Genomic DNA, 25,716 nt, shown 5'->3' with positions numbered 1-25,716 from the left:
TTATATTTTTGGTAAAAAAAAATCCCAATAAGCGTATTTTGATTGGTTTGCGCAAAGGTTATCGTGTCTACAAACTAGGGGAAAAATTTAGGTTATATTTATTTTTTTTACTAGTAATGGCTGCGCTCAGCGATTTTTAGCAGGACTGCGACATTGTGGCGGACAGATCGGAGCCCCTAACTGACATTTTTTGACCAAAAGGTTCAATACTTCTTGTGTCCCTGAATGGGGGGACCAGCGACATTACTACAGTACTCAGTGCTAAAAATATGCACTGTTACTGTATTGACGCTGGCAGGGAAGGGGTTAACAGTGGGTGATCAAAGGGTTAAGTGTGAGCCTAGGGGGTGTTTTCTAACTGTGGGGGTGGGGTGGGTGGGCTTGTAATATCAACACAGAGACCCGTGTTACTAAATAGCAGGAACACAGGGGGGCTCTGTGGTGATAGCAGAGAGAACGGTCTGCTGTGTTTACAACAGCAGACCGCCGTTTTTCTCTTCACAGAGGAGCAATCTCGTTCGCCAGCCCCGCGCCTCTGCTTCCCCGCTGGCGAGTGGGCAGGCGCGCTTACATGATCGCTCCTGTGAACCACCGTAAAGGTACGGCGATTCCCGGGAACCTGCGCCGTATAACTGCAGCGGCTGGTCAGCAAGTGGTTAATTACCACACTAAAAGAATTCAAAAATTTAGTTTGTGTAAAATACATAAAATTTACTTCTCCAGAACTATTAGGGTGTTTTCTTACAGGCCTCCTTCAGGTACCTAGTTTGAACAACAGATATTGTATTCATCGTAAAACCCTTTTAACCACTTCTTACCCGCCCGCCGTCAAATGACGCGGTGTATCCATTGTTCTGGGACGCTGTCATATGACGGCTCACCAGACCAGAACAGCCTCTCGCGCGCCCCCGGGGGCGTGCAGAGCGGCGATTGTGGCTGCGCCGTGTTGCTAGGACACGGCAGGACCCCGATCGAGTCAATGAAATGACTCTTTACCCATGTGATCGGCTGTGTCCAATCACAGCCAGTCACATGTAAAAAAGGAAGTGCCGTTATTCGGCTCTCCTTGCCTCACACTCTACAGTGTGAGGTGAGGAGAGCCGATCAGCGGCTCCTCCTCGCATGGGAGACAAGGACATGTAATCAGGGCACAGATCAGTGCCCTGATTACAGAAAATCAAAATAAAGTGCCAATCAGTGCCCACAGTGCTGCCAGTCAGTGCCTGCTCATCTAGGCACTGAGCACTGACTGGCAGCACTATGGGCACTGATTATGCTGCCCATCAGTGCCGCCCATCAGTGCCGCCCATCAGTGCCACCGTCAGTGCTGCCTATCAGTGCAGTATAATAGTACCTCCTCATCAGTGCCCATAAGTGCCACCTCATCAGTGCAGCCTATCAGTGCCGCCTCATCAGTTAAGAAAATGTTTTTATTTTCAAAATTTACTCTCAGAAAATAAGAAAAAAAATATCTTTTTTTTTTTTTTTTTCGAAATTTTTTTTTTTTTTTTTGTAAGAAATAAAAAACCCAGCGGTGATTAAATACCACTAAAAGAAAGCTCTATTTGTGTGAAAAAAAGGATACAAAATTTCATATGGGTATAGTATAGCATGATCACGCAATTGTCATACAAAATGTGAGAATGCTTAAAGCTGAAAATTGGCCTGGGCAGGAAGGGGTGAAATTGCACTGTAGGCAAGTGGTTAAGGGTCCTTTCACACGGCCGCTCCGCTGCAGGACTTTTTTTTTTTTTTCACGGAGCGGATGACATTTGTGTCATCCGCTCCGTGTGACCGCATATCATCCCATCCGTTTGCGGATGATATGCGGACATAATGTAAGTATATGGCATTGCGGATGTCAGCGGATGACACCGCTGACATCCGATTTTCCTTCCTTTCCATTTTTAACACGGATGAAAAAATAGGGTTCTGTTCCATTTGAAAAAACGGAACAGAACTGAAAGGAGGAAAATCGGGTGTCAGCGGATGGTATTCCGCTGACATCCGCAATGCCATTCACTTACATTATGTCCGCAAATCATCCGCAAATGGATGGGATGATTTGTGGACACACGGGGCGGCCGTGTGAAAGGACCCTAAGAGTCCATTCAGGGACACAAGATGTCTTTAACCTTTTGGTTATAACAGCCACCTACATGAGGATGGGAAACTGGCAAAACTGTAGTAGGCCAATACATAATTACCCTCCAACCAGTTTTGTAGCAAGCAGTACCAAGAGAATGAGAATAAACAGAGAAAAAAAGGGACCTGTGTCTCTCAAGAGACTCCAAAAAAAAAAAAAATTAATGGCGAGTACAAAAATCTTTTTTTTTTCTTGTCTATTGAGGGACACGGATATTCTTTAACTTTTGGTATGTTCGAAAATAGTCCAACAGTGGGGTGATGAACACCACAAACGAGCACTAACAGGCCCAAGAAAACATAGAACCTGAGACTGCATGCCATCTGAAGGACCTTAAACTTTGAAGCTGGCATCATGAATGTCCACCTTGCAGAACTTAGAGAATGAGTGAACAGAAGACCAGGTGGCAGCTTTGCAAATCTGGGAAACGGTTGCTTGAGGCTGAAAAGCCCAAGAAGCACTCACAGACTTCGCAAAGTGCACATCAAAAGGGAAAGGGTGGAGAGTGGTGCTTGAGACTGAGGTTCAATGACCGTGTGTGCCACCTAGAGATGGTGGCACAAGATACCAGTGCATCCTTTCAGGGTCCATCTGGGATGACAAAAGGGGAATCAGCCTTAATCAGCCTTTGCACAACTCGAACCACAATTTAACAGTGGAGGGAGTTCCTTTTTGGCGAGCTGGACCCGGAGAGAGAGATGGAAGTACATTACTCTGGATAAAGTGAAAGTCACAAACTACCAAGAAGGAAGTCTTTATGCAAAATGGTTATTTGCATAAGGCTACCCACTTAAGCACACGCCTTGAAAAGGTGAATCGTTACAGGAAAAACTAGCTTGAGGGGGAATGTAGAGAGAAAGGTCTCAAATGGGTTCAAACGCTGGTTTCTGAAGAGCAGAAAGAACCAGGTTTAAGTTCCAGAGAGTGACTAGACAACAGATGGGAGAAGGAGACCCCCTGTAGAAAGGTCTTTAGGAGTGAGAGGTCAACAGTCTCTGAAAAAAAGGACTAGAAACAACAGAAATCTGACCCCCCATTAGTGTTGATTATCATAACACAGGAAGGAGAGGACTCCACCCACACAAACTCAGGTGCAAGTCCCGAGACTCATACAAAGTATGCCTTCCTTGCCAAAAGTAAAGCCCCGTACACACGTACCGATCGTCGGCATACAAACGTTCGTCTTTTCTCCCCGGGATGTCGGTGTCTGTTGAAAAGTGCAAAGACTGCCCAAAAATTTTGTCCGCCGACTACAGCCGACTGCAGAAGTGATGTCATGTAATGGTTAACTTTCCCTGTGTTTTTTCTTTTCTGAGCATGCCCAGTCTTGCAAATCTGCGGTCTGTCGGCAGAATTCTGTACTGACTGGCGAACAATCGTCCGTTCTGGTGTCGGCATACAAAAATTTTAATGTTTGCAAGAAAGACTCTTGTCCGCAGAATGTGCGCAGACAGCTGTCGGAGGCACCATACTAACAAGCGTACAATAGGCAGATCTTTCGTCCGCCGACGTTTGTATGCCGACGATCGGTACGTGTGTACGGGCCTTAAGACTTCTTAGCTTTGAGCATTATAGAACCAGATTTAGACACGTCTCTGCCCCTTTAAAACTTGGGCCTGCACGTCATGCCATTAAAGCCAGCAACAGAGGATGACAAATCAGCCTTAAGGCAGCTCCCAAGGGGCATCTGTGGAAGTTTTACCAGGTTAAGGTTATATAGCCAAGAGCCAGAGCAATAAGGATCACTGGAAAGCCAGTCCACCTCAATCGTGTGGAGCAGACAAGGAAATGTATAGATCAGGGTTTACTGATCCCACAGAGTATCTACTGCTTCTGTTAGAGGATCTCTTCACCTGGATACAAACTTAACCAGTTTATTGCTTAACCTGCACACAAGAAAGTCCACATCTGCGAATACCCTGCAAAGGTCATTGGACTTCGGGTGCAGGGACAATTGCCCAAGGTCAAGGCATTGCCTGCCAATAGTCTGCGTCTGAAATGTACAAACTTGCCAAGGCTGAAACCGGAAGTTCTGCCCAGAATAGGATCTCTATCTCATGCAGCAGCAAGAGAGGTACAGAGTTCCTTCCAAGTAGTTTAGGTACAAAACCACTGTGGTGTTGTCAAATCAAATCCAGACTGACTGACTGACCCTGCTCCAAAGGAACTGCCTAATCGCCAGAAGTTCAAGGATGTTTATCATCAGGAGATGATATTCCTTCAATGACCAAGTTCCCTGTGACTAGGAGGTTCCCCTGCCCGAAAAGCAGACGTGTCGAGAGGGATTTGGGAAAAGACTTCCTCCAACTCTCCAGAGCCAGATTCCTGAGCCACCGTGACCAAACCATAAACAACCTTGTCCTTGAAATCAACAAATTTGATCTGGCTAGAAACTAGAACAGCTTGTCCCATGACAATAGAACATTGCGTTGCCTGGATTGGACTTGGGAAAAAGTAAGGAGGCTACCATCAGGCCCAAAACTTCTATGCAAAAGCAGAAAGTTGGATGGATTCTGAACAGGGGAGTCTGAGGTTTGTCCTGTGGAAGAAACACTGGCCTAAGAAGTGGCCAAGACTAGACCCAGATACACAATGTGATGAGTCATTTCCAAGGACAATTTCAAAAGGTTCAGAATCCATCTGAACCACTAACGTCTGGACAAGTCAGTCACTTGGTCCTATAGAAGGTAATCCAAGTATGCCACAATGAGGCTATCACGAATGAGCAGCAGAGCCAATACCTTGGTGAATGTTCGTGGTGCAGAGGAGGAGCAAAAGGGTAGGCCAACAGAGTGATAGTATAGCAGCCCCACATAAAAGAGGAATGATGACGGATACACTGGAAAGATGGGGACATTTACGTTGTAGATTAAAATCTTTGATAGCCACAGAAAATTCTCTCTTGTGAGGGAATGCCGCTACAGATTTGGGGACCCATCCGATCCAAGATGGGTCGAATGCCCTCTTTTGAATTTGGGGACAAATTGGGGTAAACCCCTGAAATCATTCTGCTGCAAGAAAAGACGATGACACCTTGATCAAGAAGACCCAAGAGAGTTTGAAGGAAATGTGATAGTCTGTATGGCAACACAAAGACTGGAGGGGAGAAACAGCGAGGATTGAAGGAAGTTAAACTCCAAATGTACCTATAGGATATCACCACATGAACTAGGGCTGAAGCAACTAATCAATTATGAAAATAGTTGTCAACAAAACTGTTATTGTTAAAAGATAAAACCTCTTCTCTTACCTAGCTTGTGAAGACACCACTACTCTCCAGAGCGTGTGGGACCTACTGCACATGCAACCAGCTGATGACAGAGCCGGCACTGGGCTGCTAGATTCCTGAACACAGACACTGCCGGTGGAGCGGCTACCTCTAGCCCGGCGTGCGAGACCCACTACCAATGCGCCGGGCTGCTAGATTCCTGCACATAGACACTGCCGATGGAGCTCCTGCCTCTAGCCCGGCACGTAGGATCCACTGCCAATGCACCGGGCTGATGACGGAGCCGGTGCTGGGTGGCTAGATTCCTGCACACAGACACTGCTGGTGGAGCCGCTTCCTCTAACCCGTCATGTGGGACCCCCTGCCAATGCACCTGGCTGCCCCCCCACGCTATGCCACTGAGCCCAGGCACCAGGATGCAATATCAAGTCACCATAACGACCTGGTGCCTGGGATTTGTCAAACCCTGCTTTACCTCAATCTGCAGCGGACGTGATCACGGGACGTCATCATGTGACGGCGTTCCCAGAACTAGCTGGCCATGCTGTAGCCATCATTTGGCTATAGCGTGGTCGGCAAGTGATTAAAGAGGACACAGAGGAAGAAATAGACTCCAAAAGCAGAGGGGAACATGACTACTGGCTAAAGGCCTTGGCACAGTCAGTAGGCATGCAGGAAGCAGCCCAGAAGCTGGTAACAGAATGCAAGCTGGGGTCACATGGTACAGTAGGTCTGTCCCCTTCAGGTTTAGAAGCAGACATGCTGCAACCACCCAGCGGTAAGGCAGCGCATAGGCATACGGGTAAGACAAGGTCTTGAGTACTTCTGAAACTTGGACAGCTGTTTGCAGGTGAGGGTCAGCTGACCAAAGTTACTGTATGCTTTTAAGAGGAACAGATCTGTTTGCAAGCAGGAGTAGCTAGGAGATGCTTTGACACTGTACAGCAGAAAAACAAGCACCGTCTCAAAGAGTCAACTCCTCCTGAGGCAAAACTGACCGTGAATTAAAGGTGCACAGTGCCATACAGAAATGGAAAAGCTCCAACATGCTTGCCCGACCAGTCTATCAGTCTTCAGAGCAAGCCTCAAGGCAAGCGTAGGGGGTTAAGCCAACAGCTCTAGTTCTGGAAAGAACTCAGCTGCTAACTTTTACTAGAACAGAATATGGAAAACACCCCACATGGAACCCAGTGGCCAAAGATTTTACAGGCTATTCCTGTAACATACCATCCAGTGGAGTCCGGATGCAGTACTCAATACAATAACAATAGCCAACAGAAATAAAAAAAAAAAAAAAAAAAAAAAAAAAAGATTGAATAAAGCGCAAGAAAAAAAAAAAAGGTTAGTCTAAGGCCTCAGTGGCACTAGCATTTAGCCATGCTGCAAGTCCCAGCAGCAAAAATCCACTAATTTCTGTGACAGGAATTGACAGCGCCATGTGGATATTAACCAGGTAATTGCTGGGTATCGAATTGCTGGGGCTGCCGACAACCCAATGTTGCAGCGTACAGGCTCTGCAGCCATCTGCAAGCAGCTGATAATCCCAGCAGCAGGAATCAGTAGATTCTTGTCTCTGGGATTTGCAGGATAGCTAAACACTTACAGTATTATGAATGGTGCTTAACACAGCCCAATGTTTTTCCTCCTAGAAAACTAGCAAAAAAACATGGCATGCGGTAGTGAGAGGCCTTGGCTGGCCTACAAATCCTGTCGCAGTTCAACCTTCCGAAAGAAAGCAGTATAACCTAAAGTTAAAAAGACTTTTGTATCTCTTAAAAGACCGGAAAGAAATTGAGATCTTAAACTCTAGAAAAACGGTTAAAACACAATGGAAATACATAAATGGAAGCCATTTAACCTGCCAAAGGATTTGTCATTTTCGTTCCCAAAGCCTAAAATCTACACAACCCCACCAGACCCCAAAGCTGGTGACTTGCCTTTTCTCTACTGCAGGCAAGCAATACAGCTTGGATACCTCCCTGTCCCCAGCCCAAGATCAGACAAAAGTAACAGTGGTAGGCTGAGGTTAATTCTTCACCTTCTATGTCAACACATTTAGGCAGGACCTGAGCAGTTTAGAGTCCTATCCCCATGGTTGCAGGAAAGAAATTTGCTCCGTGTATGGCCAGCTTTAGTTTGTTTACAATGTTTGCACTCAGTTTTACACCCAATGGCAAGTTAAACTATATTAACTGAAGCACACACAAACAAAACTGGTGTATACTTAAAACTTCAGTTTCTGCACCATCAACCCTATAAAAAGCCCCAATGACTGCCCATTAAGGTCTCAGATCAGCACAAAATGTCTACACCCTTTCAGTCTTAAATGAGTCCCAAAACTAGCACTCCCATATGCACATCTGCTCCACTACTGCAACCCTCCGCCACGTGCAACTGTTCTACCATGTATCCCCAAAGTTTTCTTTGATGACCTTACGGATATGGAGTGCTTTTCATTCATTATCCAACCAGCAAGCTGAGGGGTTGGCCCTTGAATAACCTGCTCCACCTAACATTACTGGACATAAGGGATATAACTGTACTAAGCGGCAGGGAAGTCTGGATCAAAAACCGGCTGGACAAACCTACAAAACTTTTGCCAATACAGGTCACCCATGTATTTCAACTATGTGATCAGCTGTTTGCCTGGAACTAAACTGAGGACAGGTAAAAACATTCAAATACTGGAATAATACTTACAATGACTTGCAAAATAGGATGTAATGAAGTCTCCCCTTGCAGAATACCCTGCAATATAAAAAAAAAAAAAAAAAAAAGTTACATTTTCTGTGCAAGTAAAAAAAAGCAGTGAAGGTAGTAGTAGCACCAGAAAGTTACTGAGAGAGGATAAACAATTATACAACTGCTCAAACATTTTATTAGCAAGTTTATTAACTTAAAAGTGGAGCTCCACCCAAAAGGGGAAGCTGCACTTGTTTGCACCCTTCCCCATCCACTGCCACATTTGGCACTTTTTGGGGTAAAGGGGGAAGTGGGTACCTGGTTCTGGACAGGTACCTGGTCCCACTTCTGGCTCAGATTGCAAGGGCGGTCTACGACAATCTTCCTTCCCACAGTAGCCTTCTGGGAAACACACAGGTCTCAGAAGACCGTGAGACCTTTTAACAAAGCGTAGCATGACTCGCGTATGCGCAGTAGGAAACCGGCTTTGAAGCCGGAAGGCTTCACTGCCAGTTTCTCTTACCCAAGATGTCACACCTGCATCCAAAGAAAATTGAAGAAATCTGCTCATGTGCCTACATCAGTGGACTATTGGAAAACAGAGCAATACTCACATATTTCCAGTGTTTCTTCCTTGCTGGCAGGATGAGCAATCCATTGCTCCCTTACTGATGAAAAGGCGGCAGAATCTTCATCACCAATGGGATAGTATTGCCTATCTTAACTGAAACTGTAGAAAATATTTCTCTGCCCTGTATTGCATTGCATTGATAGAGCACAAGTATGAAATGGCCCTAAGAGAGCAGCAGAGAGAACACTCACCCGTTCCTAACAGTGTGGTCAGCTCATTGGCTGCACCAACTAAGTGTTGCTTTGTTGCTATTCTCTCACCACTGGTGTTCTGCTGCCTATGTCAAGCTTGCTAATGTAGAACATGGAATCTTACCAGCACATCACAAGACCAAACCCGAGCCATTTATAGTTACAGTGTAAGTAAAGCTTTGAAGCGCTAAGTGGTTAGCACTTCGGCTTAGCAGCACTAGGGTTGTTGGTTCGAATCCCAACCACAGCACTACCTGCACAGAGTTTGCATGTTCTCCCTGTGTCTGCGTTTTTCCGGTTTTCTCACACGCCCCAAAAAACATGCTGGCAGGATGATTGGCTGCTGTCTAAATTGTCCCTAGTATGTGTATGTATGAATGGGAGTTGGGGGAATCTTAGATTGTAAGCTCCTTGAGGGCAGGGACTGATGTGAATGTATTTTACTGTATGTAAAGCACTGCATAAATTGACAACACTTTATAAATACCTGTAATAAATAAACTAAGCTCCTTCTTCAGGTAAACCGTATTACATAGTTACATAGTTAGTCAGGGTGAAAAAAAGACACAAGATCATCTGGTTCATCCAAAAAAAAAAACAAAAAACAGTATTGAAAACCCTACCATACAATCCCATATGCACAATCCTATACCCGCTGTTGATCCAGAGGAAGGCGAAAATAAACCCCAGCAAAGCATGATCCAATTTGCTACAGCAAGGGAAAAAAAATTCCTTCCTGATCCCTCGAGAGGCTATCGGATATTCCCTGGATCAACCTTACCTAAAAAAAATGTTAATACCCATTTATATTATGTACACCTAGGGAAGAATCCAGGCCTTTTTTAAAGCAATCTAGTGAGCTAGCCAGAACCACCTCTGGAGGGAGTCTATTCCACATTTGGAAAGTTAATGACACCACAAAAGCAGGTTGCAAATGCAGTGTGTTTGCCTGAACCGAATCGCATTTTTATAAACATACACGCAATCTTATTCCGGTGTAAATAAAAAAAAAAAAGCTGCCTGCACCTTTTTGAGGCAGTGCGATTTGAGCAATCCAAAATGAATAGGCTCAAATTTTCACAGGAATGCAGTGCGATTCATACATGGTTCACAGTATAAACATAGGCTCTGCGGCACATGTGACTGGATGACAACGCAGGAACAAATGCAAGACAGTCGTCACCAAACAAGTGGCTAAACAACGACCTAGATGGTAAAATCATAAGGTATTACTTTAAAGCGGTAATAAACCCAAAAATGTAATATATGGCAGCTTACTGATCATTAGATGTGGTGGCTGCACCATTTTTGTTTTTTTAGCCTTTTTTCGCCTGGTGATCTTGCCAGTAACACACCTCCTGTATTACAGTGGATGGAGGGCACCTTTGGGCAGCAGCAGTGTCAGTGTGGGGGGAGGGAAGTGTTAGATGTCACACAGATGAGGATAAAGGTTTTACATGAATAAATAAAAGCTGATCATTGCAAGTACCCCTGTCCTTGGTAAAATTTGATATTAAACAGATTTACTGGCCAGATCACCAGATGAAAATAAAAGACTAAAAAAGAAAACTATTGTTGCCACCATATCTAAAAATTGGTAAGCTGAAATATATTAACCCCTTGGCACCAGCCATACTCAAATATGTGGCCTCTCGGCACCTGGTCCTTAGCCTAACCGAAAGCTTTCTGCTCAAATGACTGCCAATTGTGGCATTCATGTGATATTAAGCCCCGGCGTCATAAACCTCTTAAAGCAGGGCTCGACAAAACCCGGGCGCCAGGTCGCATTTGTGACTAGAATTAGCGACCTGGCACCTGGGGTGCCCTGCAGAAGGTGTCCTGTCATTTTTGCACGGACTTCCGCGCCGTCCGAAAATTGAGGCCCCGACTTTTCGGCCTACTTGAGATGAGAGGCTTCCAATGGGGAACTGGCGCCCTCTTGTGGTGGCCGGGAGTAATGACTGTTGTAATGACTGTTTCCACTGCCTGTTTGTTCTCAATGCATTACCATCTCCCTGTCCAGTTAGGAGTGTGGTTATTATTATTAATTTAATTTTTTAAATGTAAAAAAAAATATTGTTTTCTTTTTTTTTTAATTATTAAAAAAAAAAAAAAAAGATTATATATATATCTTTTTTTTTTTTTTTACCTCATCGCCATGCCACAGCCGAAGGCCCCTTTCACACGGGCTGTCTGATCAGGTCCGCCTGTCAGTTTTTCAGGCAGACCTGATCAGACCCTTCATTCTCCTCTATGGAGCAGTAATCTGCCGCCATCTGATCCTGTCCGCCAAAAGCAGACAGATGGTGGTTCCATTTTCTATCCATCCCGTGGATCGGATCAGATGGCATTGGATGGAAAGAGACAGAGTCTGTTTTCATCCAATTGCGCTATAGGAGGAGAGTGGGGTTCTATTTGTATTTGTGTGTGAATTTAGTATCCATTTTATTAAATAAAGCTTGGTTGTTAGTTTAAAAAAAAAAAAAAAACTGGCTCCTAACTTTTAGCTGGCTCCTAGATTTCAGGAAAATTTGTCAAGCCCTGTCTTAAAGGGCCAGGAGACGGTGGCGCTAAGAGGTTAAATATCTGCTTTTGTGCTTATTACTGCTACAAACAGCAACTTCACCCTTCCCAAGGAATCTGTCAGTCTTGATTTTTTTGCTTTGTTATGATGCAATAATATATTTACAAGCCCGGCAGATCCAGCATTGTCCAACTCAAGGTCCTGTCCTTCAACATCATCTTTATTTCAGAGACCTAGCAGTATATTCCTGGCTATTGCAACCAGTGCCCCAAAGACGTATTATCAAACCTTGCAGATGCGCATACAGAGATCTGGTACCAGGTCTTTATTTATTGTTCTTTGAATGGAGGATAGTTATGCATCCTAAGATATCATCGTCACATACTGTATACCAGAAGGCATTGCTTTCCCCCATTAAAGTGGTTCTAAAGTCTCAAGGTTTTTTACCTTCTTGCATTCTATGCAGGAGGTAAAAAAAAAAAAAAAAAAAAAACGTTCTCTGTGCAGCAGCCCCTCCCAATACTCACCTGAGCGCCATCTCAATCTTCGACTCTCACTCCTCATTGGCTCCTGCTCTTGTCAATCACAGTAGTACACCAATGAGAGGGGTCAGGGCTAAAATGCTGCTCTGTGTGTGCATGGACACGCAGACCTACAGCTCAGAACAACCTGCTATGGTGCCCCCATTTCAAGCTGCTTGCTTTGGCTGCACGGGGGGGAACCGAAAGCCCCAGTGTGGGACCCAAGAAGTGATTGATTGGGGCTGCTCTGTGCAATACCACTGCACAGAGCAGGTAAATATTACAGGTTTGTTTTTTGTTTTTTAAAGTAAAGAAAGCCTTTAGAATCACTTTAGGCTGTTTTTGCTGGCATACTTCATATGTGGCGGCAGGATGGGTGGACATGAAAGCGGGACTAAAGACACTTACTTCAATCCAGTGATTCAGCCACCCAAAGTCTCACTTCTCTCCCTCTCCCTGGCATTGCAAGTGTAGGAACCTGGCTGTGAGAGCTTGGAGCTTCACAGCTGGGTGCGAGCCATGCAGCAACCCCCTATTGGACAGGGAATCTTCTGGGACCTGACGTGTACCAGAAGATTGCAAGGAGGGAGGGGGAGAGGAGAACTTCCACTTGAGCTGCCTTGGCAGCTGGAGCAGAAGTGGGAGTGGGTACCTGTCAAAACTAGGTACTTGCCCGCCCCCCCCCCCCCCCCCCCCAAAAAAAAGAAAAAGACATGCCAAATGTGGCATATTTGGGGGAGAGAAGTGCTTAAAGTGGAACTTCCCCCTTTGGGTGGAGAGTATTTTTCCCCCCTTTGAAGAAAGGTTTTATATGATCAATGTAAGCACCCCTGACATGCAGTTTCAGGCAGACAATGTGAGCCACAGGGCTTTGCTATCACTAGACGCCATGAAAGCCTACGACAGTGTTGTAGAGTGTCCTTTCTAATGGCAGGTTCTTAAGAGATTTGGCTTTGGTGAGGTATACATTTCTTGGGTAAAGCTGTTGTATAGTCACCCACCAACAGCCATTAGGGTATTAGGTAGATTGTCCTGTACCTTTTCCTAGGGAAGAGGCACAAGGGCAGGGGTGTCCGTTATCACCCCTTCTTTTTGCCCTAGCAACTCAGCCCCTGGCTATCAAGATTTGAGATAACATGGACATCACTGGTTTCTGCTACGGTGATGGACAGGAAAAGGTGATGCTATGCGCTGATGACACGATGATCTTGTTCGGAGACACAGACAGGTCTCTGGGGGAGACTATGGCCACAGTTATTGAGTTTGGGAACTACTCGGGAATTAAAATCAACTGGTCCAAGTCAGCCTTGATGCAGATTGATGACACTGCTCCAGGTCAGGACGCCTTAGCTGGTCCTAGTCCAACTATCTCCTCCTTCAATTTTTAGGGGTACAAATAACACCAAATTTTCTGGACTATAGTGGGGTTACTATATCCCTGTGTCTCCAACAATTTAGAGACCATACTAAAACATGGAACTCCCTTCGTAGGTCTGTTGCGGGGAAAGTAAATTTAATCAAAATGATACTCATGCCTCAATTACTCTACTTCCTTCATAATTCCCCACATGTGATCCCTTTAAAAACATTTAGAATTGTGAACTCAGTATTTCGTACTCGAATATGGAACCAATAATAATAAAGCCTGAGCATTTACAGCACCCTGGGGATGATGGTGGGCTGGCCTTGCCTAATCCCTGGCTTTATTACATCTCTGCCCGATTGCTGCACCTTATTGAAACACTGCAAGGGGCTGACAACCAGGCTCCTTGTTCCCGTGGATCATCACACTGTAAGGCTACACACGATACAGCTGGGATCACTCCCCTTGGTTCTGGAAGCGCAAGTGCTGACTAAAGCGCATAAATTGTACCCCACATACAATCTTATTCAGGTGTGGAACAAGGCTAAATATCTTCAGTGAGTTAAAGGATACACGGAGTATAGCCCTATATGGTCAAATAACTACCTGGAGCTAGCCAAGCTGCAGCATGGGGCTAAATAGAGGGGTTCTGGCGTGCTTTATTTTAGCCAAATATTTGGCAATGGATCACTACTTCCCTTCGAAGAGCAGAAGGATCATTTTTTTTTTTTTTTACCAGACTCCATGCTCTTTTACTACATGCAGTTGAGGCACGCAGTGATCGTGCAGGGTCGATCTTCTGAGTGGACTCCTTTATTTACTCTAATTAGAGAGGCAGAAACGTCCAAAGGGTTTATATCACAATGCTACGTTAGGCTGTTACACTCTTTCCTGAAAAAACATCCTTTAATTGTTAGGGAGAAGTGGCAGAAGGACATTGGGCAGCTTACAGAAGACCCTACAATTGGTGCCAATGTGCTTGTTAAATGTAACAGAGATTGACCCAACTATACATTGTCCTGAGGATATACCTCACACCCCAGAACTGCATGTTATGGGATTATTACCAACCCCCATCTGTACAAGATGTAAACATGATCATGGAGATGACCCAAGCTGCATGTGTATTGGACAGGGGTGGTGGACACCCTGAGTATACCAGGTATTATGGATCCCAAGCACTCTCTACTCAGTATACTAGATGAATTGGAGTGGGAGAATTACACTAAGGAGGCAATTGTGAGAACCTTGTTCTTGGCACACAAGCTTATAATGGTACATTGGAAATCTGAAATTCCTCCTACCTTAAAGCCAAGTTCCGCCTTCCCCTCCAAAAATTAAAAGTCAGCAGCTACATATACTGTAGCTGCTGACTTTTAATATAAGGACACTTACCTGTCCTGGAGTCCAGCAATGTCGGCACCACAGCCGATGTTTCCATCGGCTGCTGCCGCTATTGCCGGTGAGGAGGCCCGGCAGTGAAGCCTTGCGGCTTCACGGGCGGGCCCCTACTGCGCATTCGCCAAGCGCGCTGCGCATTCCTATTGGCTCGGCGGCAGGGGAAGGAGGAGGAGGCCAAACTTCCGAGGCACAGCGCCGCGGTGCCGTATACCGGAAGTGGGGAATGGTACCTGTCAAAAACAGGTACCCGTTCCCCCCTGAAAGGTGGCAAATGTGGCACCGGAGGGATGGAGTAAGCAAAAGAGCAGAAGTTCCACTTTTGGGTGGAACTCTGCTTTAAATGAGTGGATTATGGCAGTGGGCAATACCATACGAAGGGAAAAGCTTGTCTACCAATACAGGGGATGCTCCAGATAGTACGAAAAGCTATGGGCTTCCTGGTTGAATATCCCTGGTTTAGCACCAATGGACTTGGTCATGGACTAGCAGCTAGGTCTGAATGCTGTTTAATACACAACGATGCCAGGACTGAGGTTATGGTTACTAATTAAATGCAAAGATCTCATATGTATGTGTATATACACTGTGCCATGGTGCTGCTTAAGTTGTGTCTGTACATATATTTTATACAAATCCAACTGACTGGTTATGATGTACTGGTTCAATGGTTATAAAGTATTTTTCTGGATTAAAAAAAAAAATGTAAGCACTAGAGATCGACCGATTATCGGCAACACCGATATATCAGGGGCCGATATGCACTTTCCCCGATAGGAATCGGCCCCTGAGGTTACCGATATTTCGGGAAAGTGCATGTCCTGGGGTGATGCCTGCAGCTAGAGGCATCACCCCAGTACAGGTGTCCATAGCCGACAGGTCAGCTGACTTGTAATGACAACCGATGCAGCTGAGAAGACGCCCCCCCCCCCCCTCCCATGGCTCAACCGGGTCTCCCGTCCCACCGGGGACCCGGGCATCCTACCTCCACCACCGCTGAAGAGAAGACCCGGTGTAGCATGAAGATGTGAACTTATTCTCTCTCTGGAGAAGAGACGATTGAGGGGGGGATACAATATCAATGTGCAAGTACTGTACTGGCGATCCTAGCCTAAGGAACAAACTTTTTAGAGAAAGGGAATACAATAAGACACGTGGCCACTCACTAAAACTAGAGGAAAAACGGTTTAACCCTAAAATACGTAGGGGGTTCTTCACTGTCAGAGCAGTAAGGATGTGGAATTCTCTTCCACAAGCAGTCGTATCAGCAGGGAGCATCGATAGTTTCAAAATACTATTAGATGGGCACCTTAAAGAGGAAGTAAACCCTCCTCTACAACTTGTACCTATAGGTAAGCCTATGATAAGGCTTACCTATAGGTACTGTAAATATCTCCTAAACATGTACCGTTTAGGAGATATTTACCTTACATGCAGCCAGTGACGTCACTGGCGCATGCGCTCTGATGGAACGGCCGCTCGTGCCATTCCTTTAGAGTCCCGTGCCGTGACTGTCGGCTCTCGCGGGAGTGACGTCACCGCGGCTCCGGCTAATCAGATGGCCGGATGCCGCGATCCTGAAAGACGGGCGACTGGACATGTCGCCCATCATAGAGGTGAGTGAGCGGCACGGCAGGGGCTCGTTCTACGGTAAGTATTGCATAATGAGCTAGTATGCGATGCATACTAGCTCATTATGTCTTTCTCTTGCAGGGTGAAAAAAAAAAAAAATGCGAGTTTACAACCTCTTTAAAGAGGTTGTAAACTCTGTTAAATTGCATTGCATACTAGCTCATTATGAAATAGTTACCTTAGAACGAGCCCCCGTCGTGCCGTCCACTCACCTCTATGACGGGCGACATGTCCAGTCGCCCGTCTTCCAGGATCGCGACATCCGGCCATCCGATTGGCCGGAGCCGCGGTGACGTCACTCCCGCACACGGGAGCCGAGGGCCACGGCACGGGTCTCTGAAGAAACGGCACCAGCGGCCGTTCCTTCAGAGTGCATGCGCCAGTGACATCACTGGCTGCATGTAAGGTAAATATCTCCTAAACGGTACATGTTTAGGAGATATTTACAGTACCTATAGGTAAGCCTTATCATAGGCTTACCTATAGGTAAAAGTGTCAGAGGAGGGTTTACTTCCTCTTTAAAGGCCACAACATACAGGGGTATACAATGTACGGTTAGCAGCAAACACACACACACATCATAGGTTGAACTGGATGGACTGATGTCTTTTTTTCAACCTCACAAACTATGTAACCATGTGTCCCCGTGAAAGCCGTTATCCCTGCCGCAAGTGCGCATGCGCCGGTGTTCCGTGAGAAAAACCTACCCTCGTCACTTCCTGCCAGGAACAGCTGAGCAGCGCAGCAGTGCGCATGCTCACAGCCCCGGATACCTAATGGAAGAGCTGAGGATCAGACTAGTGCGCATGCGCACTAGTATGAAACGATCACGGTGTCCGTGAAAAAAACCTACCCACGCGGCGGTTACATTAAAACAGCTGTGCTGCAATATGAGTCATCTCCGCTCCTATCCCTGTCACTTCCCTGATCTCGGCTAGTAAATATAAAAGCGGCTCTTGGCTCCGTGATTTACATTTTCATACACCCCCCGCCGCTTTTATATTTACTAGCCAAGATCAGGGTAGTGACAGGGACAGGAGTGGAGATGACTCATATTGCAGCACAGCTGTTTTAATGTAACCGCTGCGTTACACACACTGCCGTGCACCGGAAGTGACGAGGGTAGGTTTTTCTCACGGAACACCGGTCTCCATGCAACAAAAAACCCGGAAGTGATGTCATGACATCACTTCCGGGTACTCGGCACCGAATTCAAAAAAACTGACAGCATTCAAAACAGCCAAACTTGGCGTTTTGAATGCTTTTCAGTGCCAAGGAGGGGTTTGGGGTCTTTTAGACCCCCAGATCCCTCCACAGGAAGTACATTTAGAAAAAAAAAAATTTTTTTTACATGGCCGATACCGATATCCGATGACCAAAATATCAGTATCAGCATTAAAAAAACAATATTGGTTGATCACTAGTAAGCTCCCCTGTTAGTAGGTGGTTTGCCTCATCCCTGTAACTGCTACATCTGCAGGAGATCTTGTTCAGTTGACAAACAGACTAAGGCTACATTCACACCTGAGCGTAGCATTTTCGCACATTTTTTACCGCGATTTACAGGCGTTTTTTGTGCAGGCGTTCTTAGATTGAATAGAGACCAATGGAAAACGCCTGTAATCTGCCCAAAAAGAAGCTCATGTACTTTTTTGAGCGTTGGGCGTTTTGCTGACAGCGTCAAAACGCTCAGATGTGAACAGGGGCCATTGAAATGAATAGGATTTGTCTTGTTGGGCGTTTTGAGAGCTGATCCTAGAGCAGAAAAACTCCCCAAAACGCCTACATGTGAACGGAGCCTTACACACTACGAACCGCATGTAAATCGCACAGAAACCACACCACGTTCCTGTGCGATTCACATGCGATGAGTGTGGTACGAGTTGAGCCCATTGATTTTGAATGCGCTCAAATCACAACAAAGACGCGCAGGTACCTTTTTTGGAGCCGCACCGCAACCAGATCACATGGTCGGTTTTTTCCATGCGATCCGGGGCAGTGGCCTGTGTTTGGCGTGTCGGTAACTGATGCCCGCAGCGGCTCGTAAAAGCAGTGCGTTTGGAATGCGGTGCGGGAAACAGGCACAGATGGTGGAGTTTCCCGCACCGCATTGATGTGAACCTAGGCTAGCTGGCTGGATTAGCAGGTGAAAATAAAACTATTACAACCAACACATCTAAGAATTAGTAAGCTGCAATATAAAATTTGCTTTTGGGTTTAAATAGCACTTTAAGCCTAGTGACAGTATACATATGTAACTCAGAAAACTAAAGCTCCGAATTCCTGCCATATAGGACTCTGGCGAACTACTAGTCCCAGAGAGCATCATCCCTCGTATAAAGGCCAGCCACACTCCCCCCGGTGACAAAGCTCAGTAGATTCCTCCATAGACTTGTCTGGACAGATTCCCCCTGCAGCCACTCACCGCAATGGAGCCCTCGCTGAGTTTAGGTAGTGCCATGCCGTCTGTGTATCGGAGAGGAGAGGAGAGAAGAGGAGAGAATGAAGCTGACAGCTGTCTGTGCAAGCACAACTCTAAGCGCGCCAAGCTAACCCTGAATTGTCTGGCGCCAAATCCCACATCTGGTCACGTTGGGCCTTACAGAGAAGTGACGCAGAAGCAATGCATGTGTTTTCTTCCGGCCATCTTTAGTCCTGGCAGCTTCTATACCCCCTGCGTTTTGTCACGACTCGCTGCCCAGGTTTGCCGATTACTGGGTGCCCTCAGCAATGATGGCGGCAGCGGAATAAGCCCACCGGCCTGTGCTCTCATATGCTCATTGGAGAATCGCGGAGTGGGAGGGGAAAGTTAAACCACGTGTCTGCAAGTACAAGAGGGATACAGAGAAGCGACTGCAGCGTGTGACAGTGCTGGTGAAGGAGGTTTGTGTATTGGATAGACACTGGCAGGGTCATTTGGGGTGGTTGGGGGAGATTCATAATTTACCACTAGAGGATTTGGCTGTCTTACGTCCAGGCCACTTTTTGCGATTCGGCACTGTGCGACTTTAATGGACAATTGCGCGGTCGTGCGACGCTGTACCCAAACAAAATTTACGTTCTTTTTTTCCCCACAAACAGAGCTTTCTTTTGGTGGTATTTGATCACCTGTGCGATTTTTACTTTTTGCGCTATAAACAAAAAAAAGCGTTTATTTTGAAAAAATAACAATATTTTTCACATTTTTTTTATATGAAATTCCCCCCCAAAAAAAAAAAAAATGTAAAAATCAATTATTTTTTTTTTTTTTTAATTTTTGGCCAATTTGTTTTCTGCTACCTATGTCTGGTAAAAAAAATCACAATAAGCGTATTTTGATTGGTTTGCGCAAAAGTTATTGCGTTTACTAACTAAGGGAAAGATTTCTGTAATTTTTGGTGTTTTTTTTTTTTAACACGTAATGGCGGCGATCTGCGATTTTTTTTTTTTTTTTTTTTTTTTTTTTTTTTTTGCGACATTGTGGCGGACAGATTGGACCCTTGACTGGCATTTTTGACACTTTTGGGGGTACCAGTGACATTACTGCAGTAATCAGTGCTATATATATGCACTGTTACTGTAAAAATGACACTGGCAAGGAAGGGGTTAATTGGAGAGGGAGGGGTTAATGTATGCCTGGTGCTTACTAACGTGTGTGTGTGTGTGTGTGTGTGTGTGTGTGTGTGGGGGGGGGGGGGGGAGGTGACACAGGGACAGATCTCATGTTCAGCTATGCTGAACCCTGCAATCTGACCCTGCCTGTCACTTCAGAGATCCGCCCACTTGCGTTTACACAAGCGGGCGGATCTCCACACTCGATTCCCTGACGATCGGGGAAGAGCAGCGGCGATCGCTGCTGCTCCTCCCCTGGCCCGACTCCCGCTGTGACTGAATACAGCGGGAGCGAGCCTTCGGCGGCACGCGTGCGCCGCCAAGAAAGGGGAGTGTCTGACGACGTAGGTCTACGTCGTCAGATGATAACGAGCCACTGTGCCGCAGTAGGCTCAACGTGAGCAGGCGGCAAGTGGTTAACAGGTCAGTGTTAGTTATTTGTTGCTCAGCAGTTTAACAATTGGGCGTGTATGTACAGGCACAACCTTCTGGTCTCATGCACACTAGACGTTTACTAACTCTTCTGGACTCCTATCCTCCTGGTAGCAGAGTTTTGGCAGAAAAAAGGCTATTAAACTCACTAATGCGTTTAGGCGTGTCATGTGCTTGGGTGTTCACTTCATTGGCCAGAATAATAACTTGGAATGAATTGATGATGAAGTTCTGAACGAATCTGCGCCTGTTTAGGCCCATCAAGCTTTTTTTTTTTTTTTTTTTTTTTTGCCAAAACTTTTGCTCCTGGGCTCACTGACTGCGGGATTTTTATATTCTGCCTTTAACCACTTGCTGACCATGCTATAGCTGAATGACGGCTGTAGCGCAGTCATATATCTGGAATGGCGTCTGTTGGTGTTCTCTCAGAACCCTGCCTACCCACACACACACACACACATCAGGAGCACTCTGTGATTGCTGTGTCCTTTGGAAACAGCTGATCACAGATTGAGGTAAAGGGCAAATCACAGCAGGCCTTTACCATGTGATGGGCTGTGTCCAATCACAGTGTAAACAGGATTTGCTGGTTATTGGCAGTCCTCAGCGTGAGGAGAGCTGGTAAGTGGAAATCAACACCGGGGGCATCTACACTGATAATCGGGGCACTCTCATCATCCCACATCAGTGAAGGAGAAAGCTCACTTAGAGCTGGTTCACATTAGCAAGTCGCGGTCCATTTACTGCTACAGGACCCGTTCTAATAGGAGCGACACAAGTCGCTCCGACTTAGAAAAAAGGTCCTGTACTACTTCGGGGCGACCTCGGAGCGATTTGCATAGACTTCTATTATGTGTAATGCACAAGTCGCCCCCGAAGTAGTAAGGAGTTGTCGCGCTAATGTGAACCGGCTCTTATTCACAAAATTTTTTAAAACTATGAAACTTTTTTTATTTTATTTTCTACTTTTGTTTACCAAATAATCATTGCAGCCTCATCAGTGCCCATTAGTGCAGCCTCACCAGTGCACATCATTGAAGGAGAAAGATCACTTATTTACAAAAATTTTTTAAACTAAAACTTTTTTTTTTTTTTTTCTTTCTTTTGTATACCAAATAATTAGTGCAGCCTCATCAGTGCCCATTAGTGCAGCCTCATCAGTGCCCATTAGTGCAGCCTCACCAGTGCACATCATTGAAGGAGAAAGATCACTTATTTACAACATTTTTTAAAACTGGTGTAGCACCCTACAGATAGGTGCTAGGTAAATCTATAGTGGGCCTTGTCTGTCTAACAGCAGCGCCATGATTTCTTTTGGTTAGGGTGTCATGGGTTCCAGATGTGTTTGCTGAAGAGGAAGTCTTCCCACTGGCTCCTGTGAGAGGCTTCTCATAGGGTAGTGGAGGAAGCCCAATCAGGGAACAAATTCAAGCTTGTAACTTACCCAGAAGGCAGATTATGCCGCAAAGGATTCTGGGAGTGGGTATAAGTTTGGGGGAAGTGCGTTACACAGTGTCTTCTGGCTGGAGCAGAGTCCCAGGAGGGAGAGAACGGCTGTCTCCTGTTTGAGGAAGTGGATGTCTCGGGGTGTCGCCTGGGAATCCAGAGAGGGCTGAGTTGAGCTCAGAGGATCCGGTGTTCCAAGAACCTGCGGAGAGCGAGAGGGGTCCAGTCCCAGGAAAGCCTACACAGGTCGTGAGTACTGAGGATTGCCCCTCGGGGTCTGCCTAAAGTCAGAGGGGACCACTCTGGAAGAGATTCTAGGATCCAGTGTCAGCTAGCTGAGGAAAGGGGGTACCTAGGTTGAGGACCCTGAAGTTACCAAGGGGGTACATAGTCAGTGAACCCCAAAGAGTTCAAGGTTAAGGGGGCACCTGCAGTTTGGGCACTGGATTGTACAGAGTGTCAGGTTGAGAGTTGCAGCCATACAGGAACCTACAACAGACTACCTCAAGCCAGTGCAAGGCTGGGGGGGAGTTGCCAGTGACTTTGCAGTACCGCAGTGCCAGTAGTTCTATAATCCACAGTCCTGGATCTTCTGGACGTAAAGTCGAGGATTCAGCACTTCTATCAAGTTACAGTGTGTTCTGAGAGTCAGTGAGCGTTGGCTATCGTCGGCTGGCGTCAAGGCAGCGCTAACAAACATTTTTCCTGGATAAAGTCCCAAGTGTATTTAGTTGAGCCTAAGGAGTATCCCACTCATTCCCTTCTCCCACCCCCTTATCTACAATAAAACCACAAAACAAAGATGCCTGAGTTGTCCATGTCTCAGTTCTCACACCCAGGGTTGCAGCTCACATGGGCTGGAGAGGTAACCGGTAATAATGGCAGACCCACATCAGACTCAATGCCTGGAAAATCTGCTTTATTTTTTTAATTTTGTTTACCAAATAATCAGTGCAGCCCCCATTAGTGCCACCTCACCAGTGCCCATTAGTGCAACCTCATCAGTGAAGGAGAAAAATCACTTATTTACAAAATTGTATAACAGAAAATAAGAAAAGCTTTGTATTTTGCTTACAAAAAAATCAGTGCAGCCTCATCAGCGCACATTAGTGATGGCGAAAAATCACTTATTTACAAGATTTTATAACAAACGTCAGTTTTTTTTTTTTTTTCCCGTTTGTTTAACAGAAAAAAAACAGCACTGCCCCTTTAGTACAGCTTCATCAGCGCACATCAGTGAAGGAGAAAAATCACCTTTCTCTTACGTCCTCCGACAGTCGCCTCCTCCTCTAAGTCATCACTGTTGGGTATTGACTTCCCATCCGCAGCAGTAGCTAGGCATATAGACTTAGTCCAAAGACATTAGCATATACACACCCATGTGGGCTGTCCCATCTGGTTAATACCCCCCCTGCATCACCACTCCCAACTCAGTTTTAATCTGCCTAGCGTCAGGAGTAGTCAGGCTTCCCTGTGCTGGGGCTTCAGTCTCAGCCTTCCTAACCTTTTATTTGATTTTCTTTGAAAATGTCAGTTTTTTCTTACTTTACTAGCTGTTTATTTTGTCAGCTTCTAGTGTTAGTCTTCTCTTCGGATGAGGATGGATCATGCGGTGCTGGGATTCGGACTGACCGCCCTGGTTCTCCTGGGCAGAAGGGTCAGATGGACCCCCAGCCCGCCATCGAGCGTTCAGCTATGGTTCGCCCTGGCATTACGAACGACCCATCCCTGTTCGCTGCAGGGATGCAGCCGTGAGGTGGCTACCTCACAGGACAAATCTGCGGTGCTGCAGTGTCATGTCCCTGGCTCACGGCACTCCCTGTCAGGTGAGGACAGTGGTTTTCCGTGCATAGAGGCTTCCCACACCATCTGGTACAGGTAAGTACTTCTGTGTGGGGCCTCTGTCTGGGGTGGCAGTCTGTGTTGCTGTGTGTCCCCCATGTCTGTGACTGTGTGACTTCCTGATGCGGTCCCTGCGGGGATCGCTTGTGCAGTTTTCTGTATGTGTGGGGGTCCCCTTCCCTGTGTCACTTCGGTGCATTGTTGGGGGTGCAGACGTTGTGTGGCGACCGCAGCGGAGTGAACTCACGCGGTCCGCCATCTTTGATTTGGGCAGGCATGGTCAGCCTCTCTGTGGGCGATACTGCATGCTGTTTTGGCACCATCCGCCGCCATTTTTTTGGGTGTAGAACGATCGGTCCGACCGCATGTTCGGCGGCCATTTTCTTGAAGCCTCCAATACAATCCTATGGGGCAGCCATTTTCCCTAAGTCTGAAAGTCTTTCTTTAAGTTCAGCCTACTTCAGCAGCACCTCCTTTCCATATGCAGCAGGACATCGGTGGCAACACTCTGCGGGCTCTGCATGTTATCGCTCTCAATATTCCTCTGTAATATCGCTTCTGGCTCAGTTTTCTCTTCTCCTTTTGGGGTCTTTGTCGCTGTAGCGGTGGGCTGCGCATTCCGCAGCGATCTAAAAGGGGCAGTACACATTTATTGCACTGTTTTTTTCTGTGAACTTTGAGCAATGGATTCTCAGGAAAGCAAGTTCCCCCCAGCCTTAGTGGGGGTCCCCAGTTCTCCTGTGGCCCCGATGCGACCCGATTTGGCTGCTGTGGTGGCGACTTTGGTGTCTAATATGGAAATGCTGATGTCTGAACGTGCTGCAAAAAATAGGCCCAGATTGTCTCTCTCTTCTGATTCAGATGGGGATATGGCTGCTGCTGCGAGTGTGCCCTTTTCAGGGTCCCGCTCATCCCTGGACCCCCCGGGGTCCGAGGGGGAGGCTGAGATGGAAGGGGTTGATACCTCCTCCCCAGGGTCACCTGAAGAATGGGCGACCATGGACGAGTTAATTGTTTCTGTTAAGGAAACCTTGCATTTAGAGGATGAGCCCTGTCCTCCGGGCGTTGTGTCCTCATTTGGGACGCACAGGACCCGCAAGTCTGCGCAGGTTTTCCCCTGCCCAGCTGAGTTTCATTACACTGTTAATGAAATGTGGCGCACGTTAAAACGTCCATTCCTGGTAACTAGTCGGTTCAAATTGCTTTATCCTTTTGCGCCGGCTACCGAATCACGATGGGGTGTGCCTCCACAGGTAGATCACACTGTGGCCGTGTTAAACAAGGCTACCTTGGTTCCTACTGAGGATACCCCGGTTTTCCGGGATCCCACAGACCGGCGGTTGGAGTCTCTAGCTCGCCATTCCTATACGGTGGCGGGTTTGTTGCTCAAACCCGTTTTCGCGTCCGTTCTGGTGGCTCAGGCGGTGGCTGATTGGACTAAGATGCTTAGGAGCAATCTCTTGTCTGACGTTCCGCCTGCCCGGCTAGAAATGGTGGATCAGATCCACCAAGGAGTCATGTATCTGTGTGATGCGGCCTTGAATGAGGCCCCCTTAGTGGCTCGCCTCTCTAGTGTCGCGGTGCTTAACCGGCGACTGATATGGCTGAAGAGCTGGTCGGCTGACCAGTCCTCACCGAAAACAGTTGCTGATTTTCCCTATGCTGGCTCTCGCCTTTTTGGCGAGGCGTTGGACACCCTGGTGAAAGGTGTCACGGGGGGGCAAGAGCACTATGCTGCCCCAGAACCTGAAGAACAAGTCCTTTCGAGGCAAGCGGGGTTCTGAGCATAGATCCAATCAGGGATCCTTTCGTGCCTTTCGGAACCAATCCAAGGGCAAGCCCTTCAAGACCCAGGGCAGTCAGAAGAAGCCCTGGGCGGGTAAGCAGAAGTCCGGCAATGCCGGCTCGGCAGGTCAGTCCGCCTCTGCCTGAAGGGGCGCCCTCACCCATTTCAGGGGTGGGGGGACGTTTGCGTGGTTTCCTCCAACCTTGTCTGCTCCGGATATCGGACAGGTGGGTTCTGGAAATCGTTCGATCGGGCTACAAGATCGAATTCCTTTCCCGGCCGGCGGACAGATTCTTTCCCTC

General features: G+C 46.7%; 2 protein-coding genes across 2 annotated transcripts in view; one reads left to right on the top strand and one right to left on the bottom strand.

The window, feature by feature from the left end:
- The window catches only part of RPA1 (replication protein A1), a 165,039-nt gene extending 146,058 nt beyond the window's left edge, over window positions 1-18,981 (bottom strand). Inside the window, exons 1-2 of the mRNA XM_082246769.1 lie at window positions 18,743-18,981; window positions 8,076-8,123 (exon numbers count right to left, since the gene is read on the bottom strand). Coding sequence (XP_082102895.1) covers window positions 8,076-8,123; window positions 18,743-18,778 — 84 coding nt within the window. The 5' untranslated portion in view covers window positions 18,779-18,981. The remainder of the gene's footprint in view (window positions 1-8,075; window positions 8,124-18,742) is intronic.
- A 187-nt stretch (window positions 18,982-19,168) lies between these two features.
- Window positions 19,169-25,716, top strand: part of SMYD4 (SET and MYND domain containing 4) — a 101,061-nt gene continuing 94,513 nt past the window's right edge. Inside the window, exon 1 of the mRNA XM_082246284.1 lies at window positions 19,169-19,200. The gene's annotated coding sequence lies outside the window, so the exon portion shown is untranslated. The remainder of the gene's footprint in view (window positions 19,201-25,716) is intronic.

Source organism: Pelophylax lessonae (assembly GCF_965119305.1).
Source record: "Pelophylax lessonae genome assembly, chromosome: 2".
Taxonomy (NCBI): domain Eukaryota; kingdom Metazoa; phylum Chordata; class Amphibia; order Anura; family Ranidae; genus Pelophylax; species Pelophylax lessonae.
This window is presented reverse-complemented; position numbering and strand designations above follow the sequence as displayed.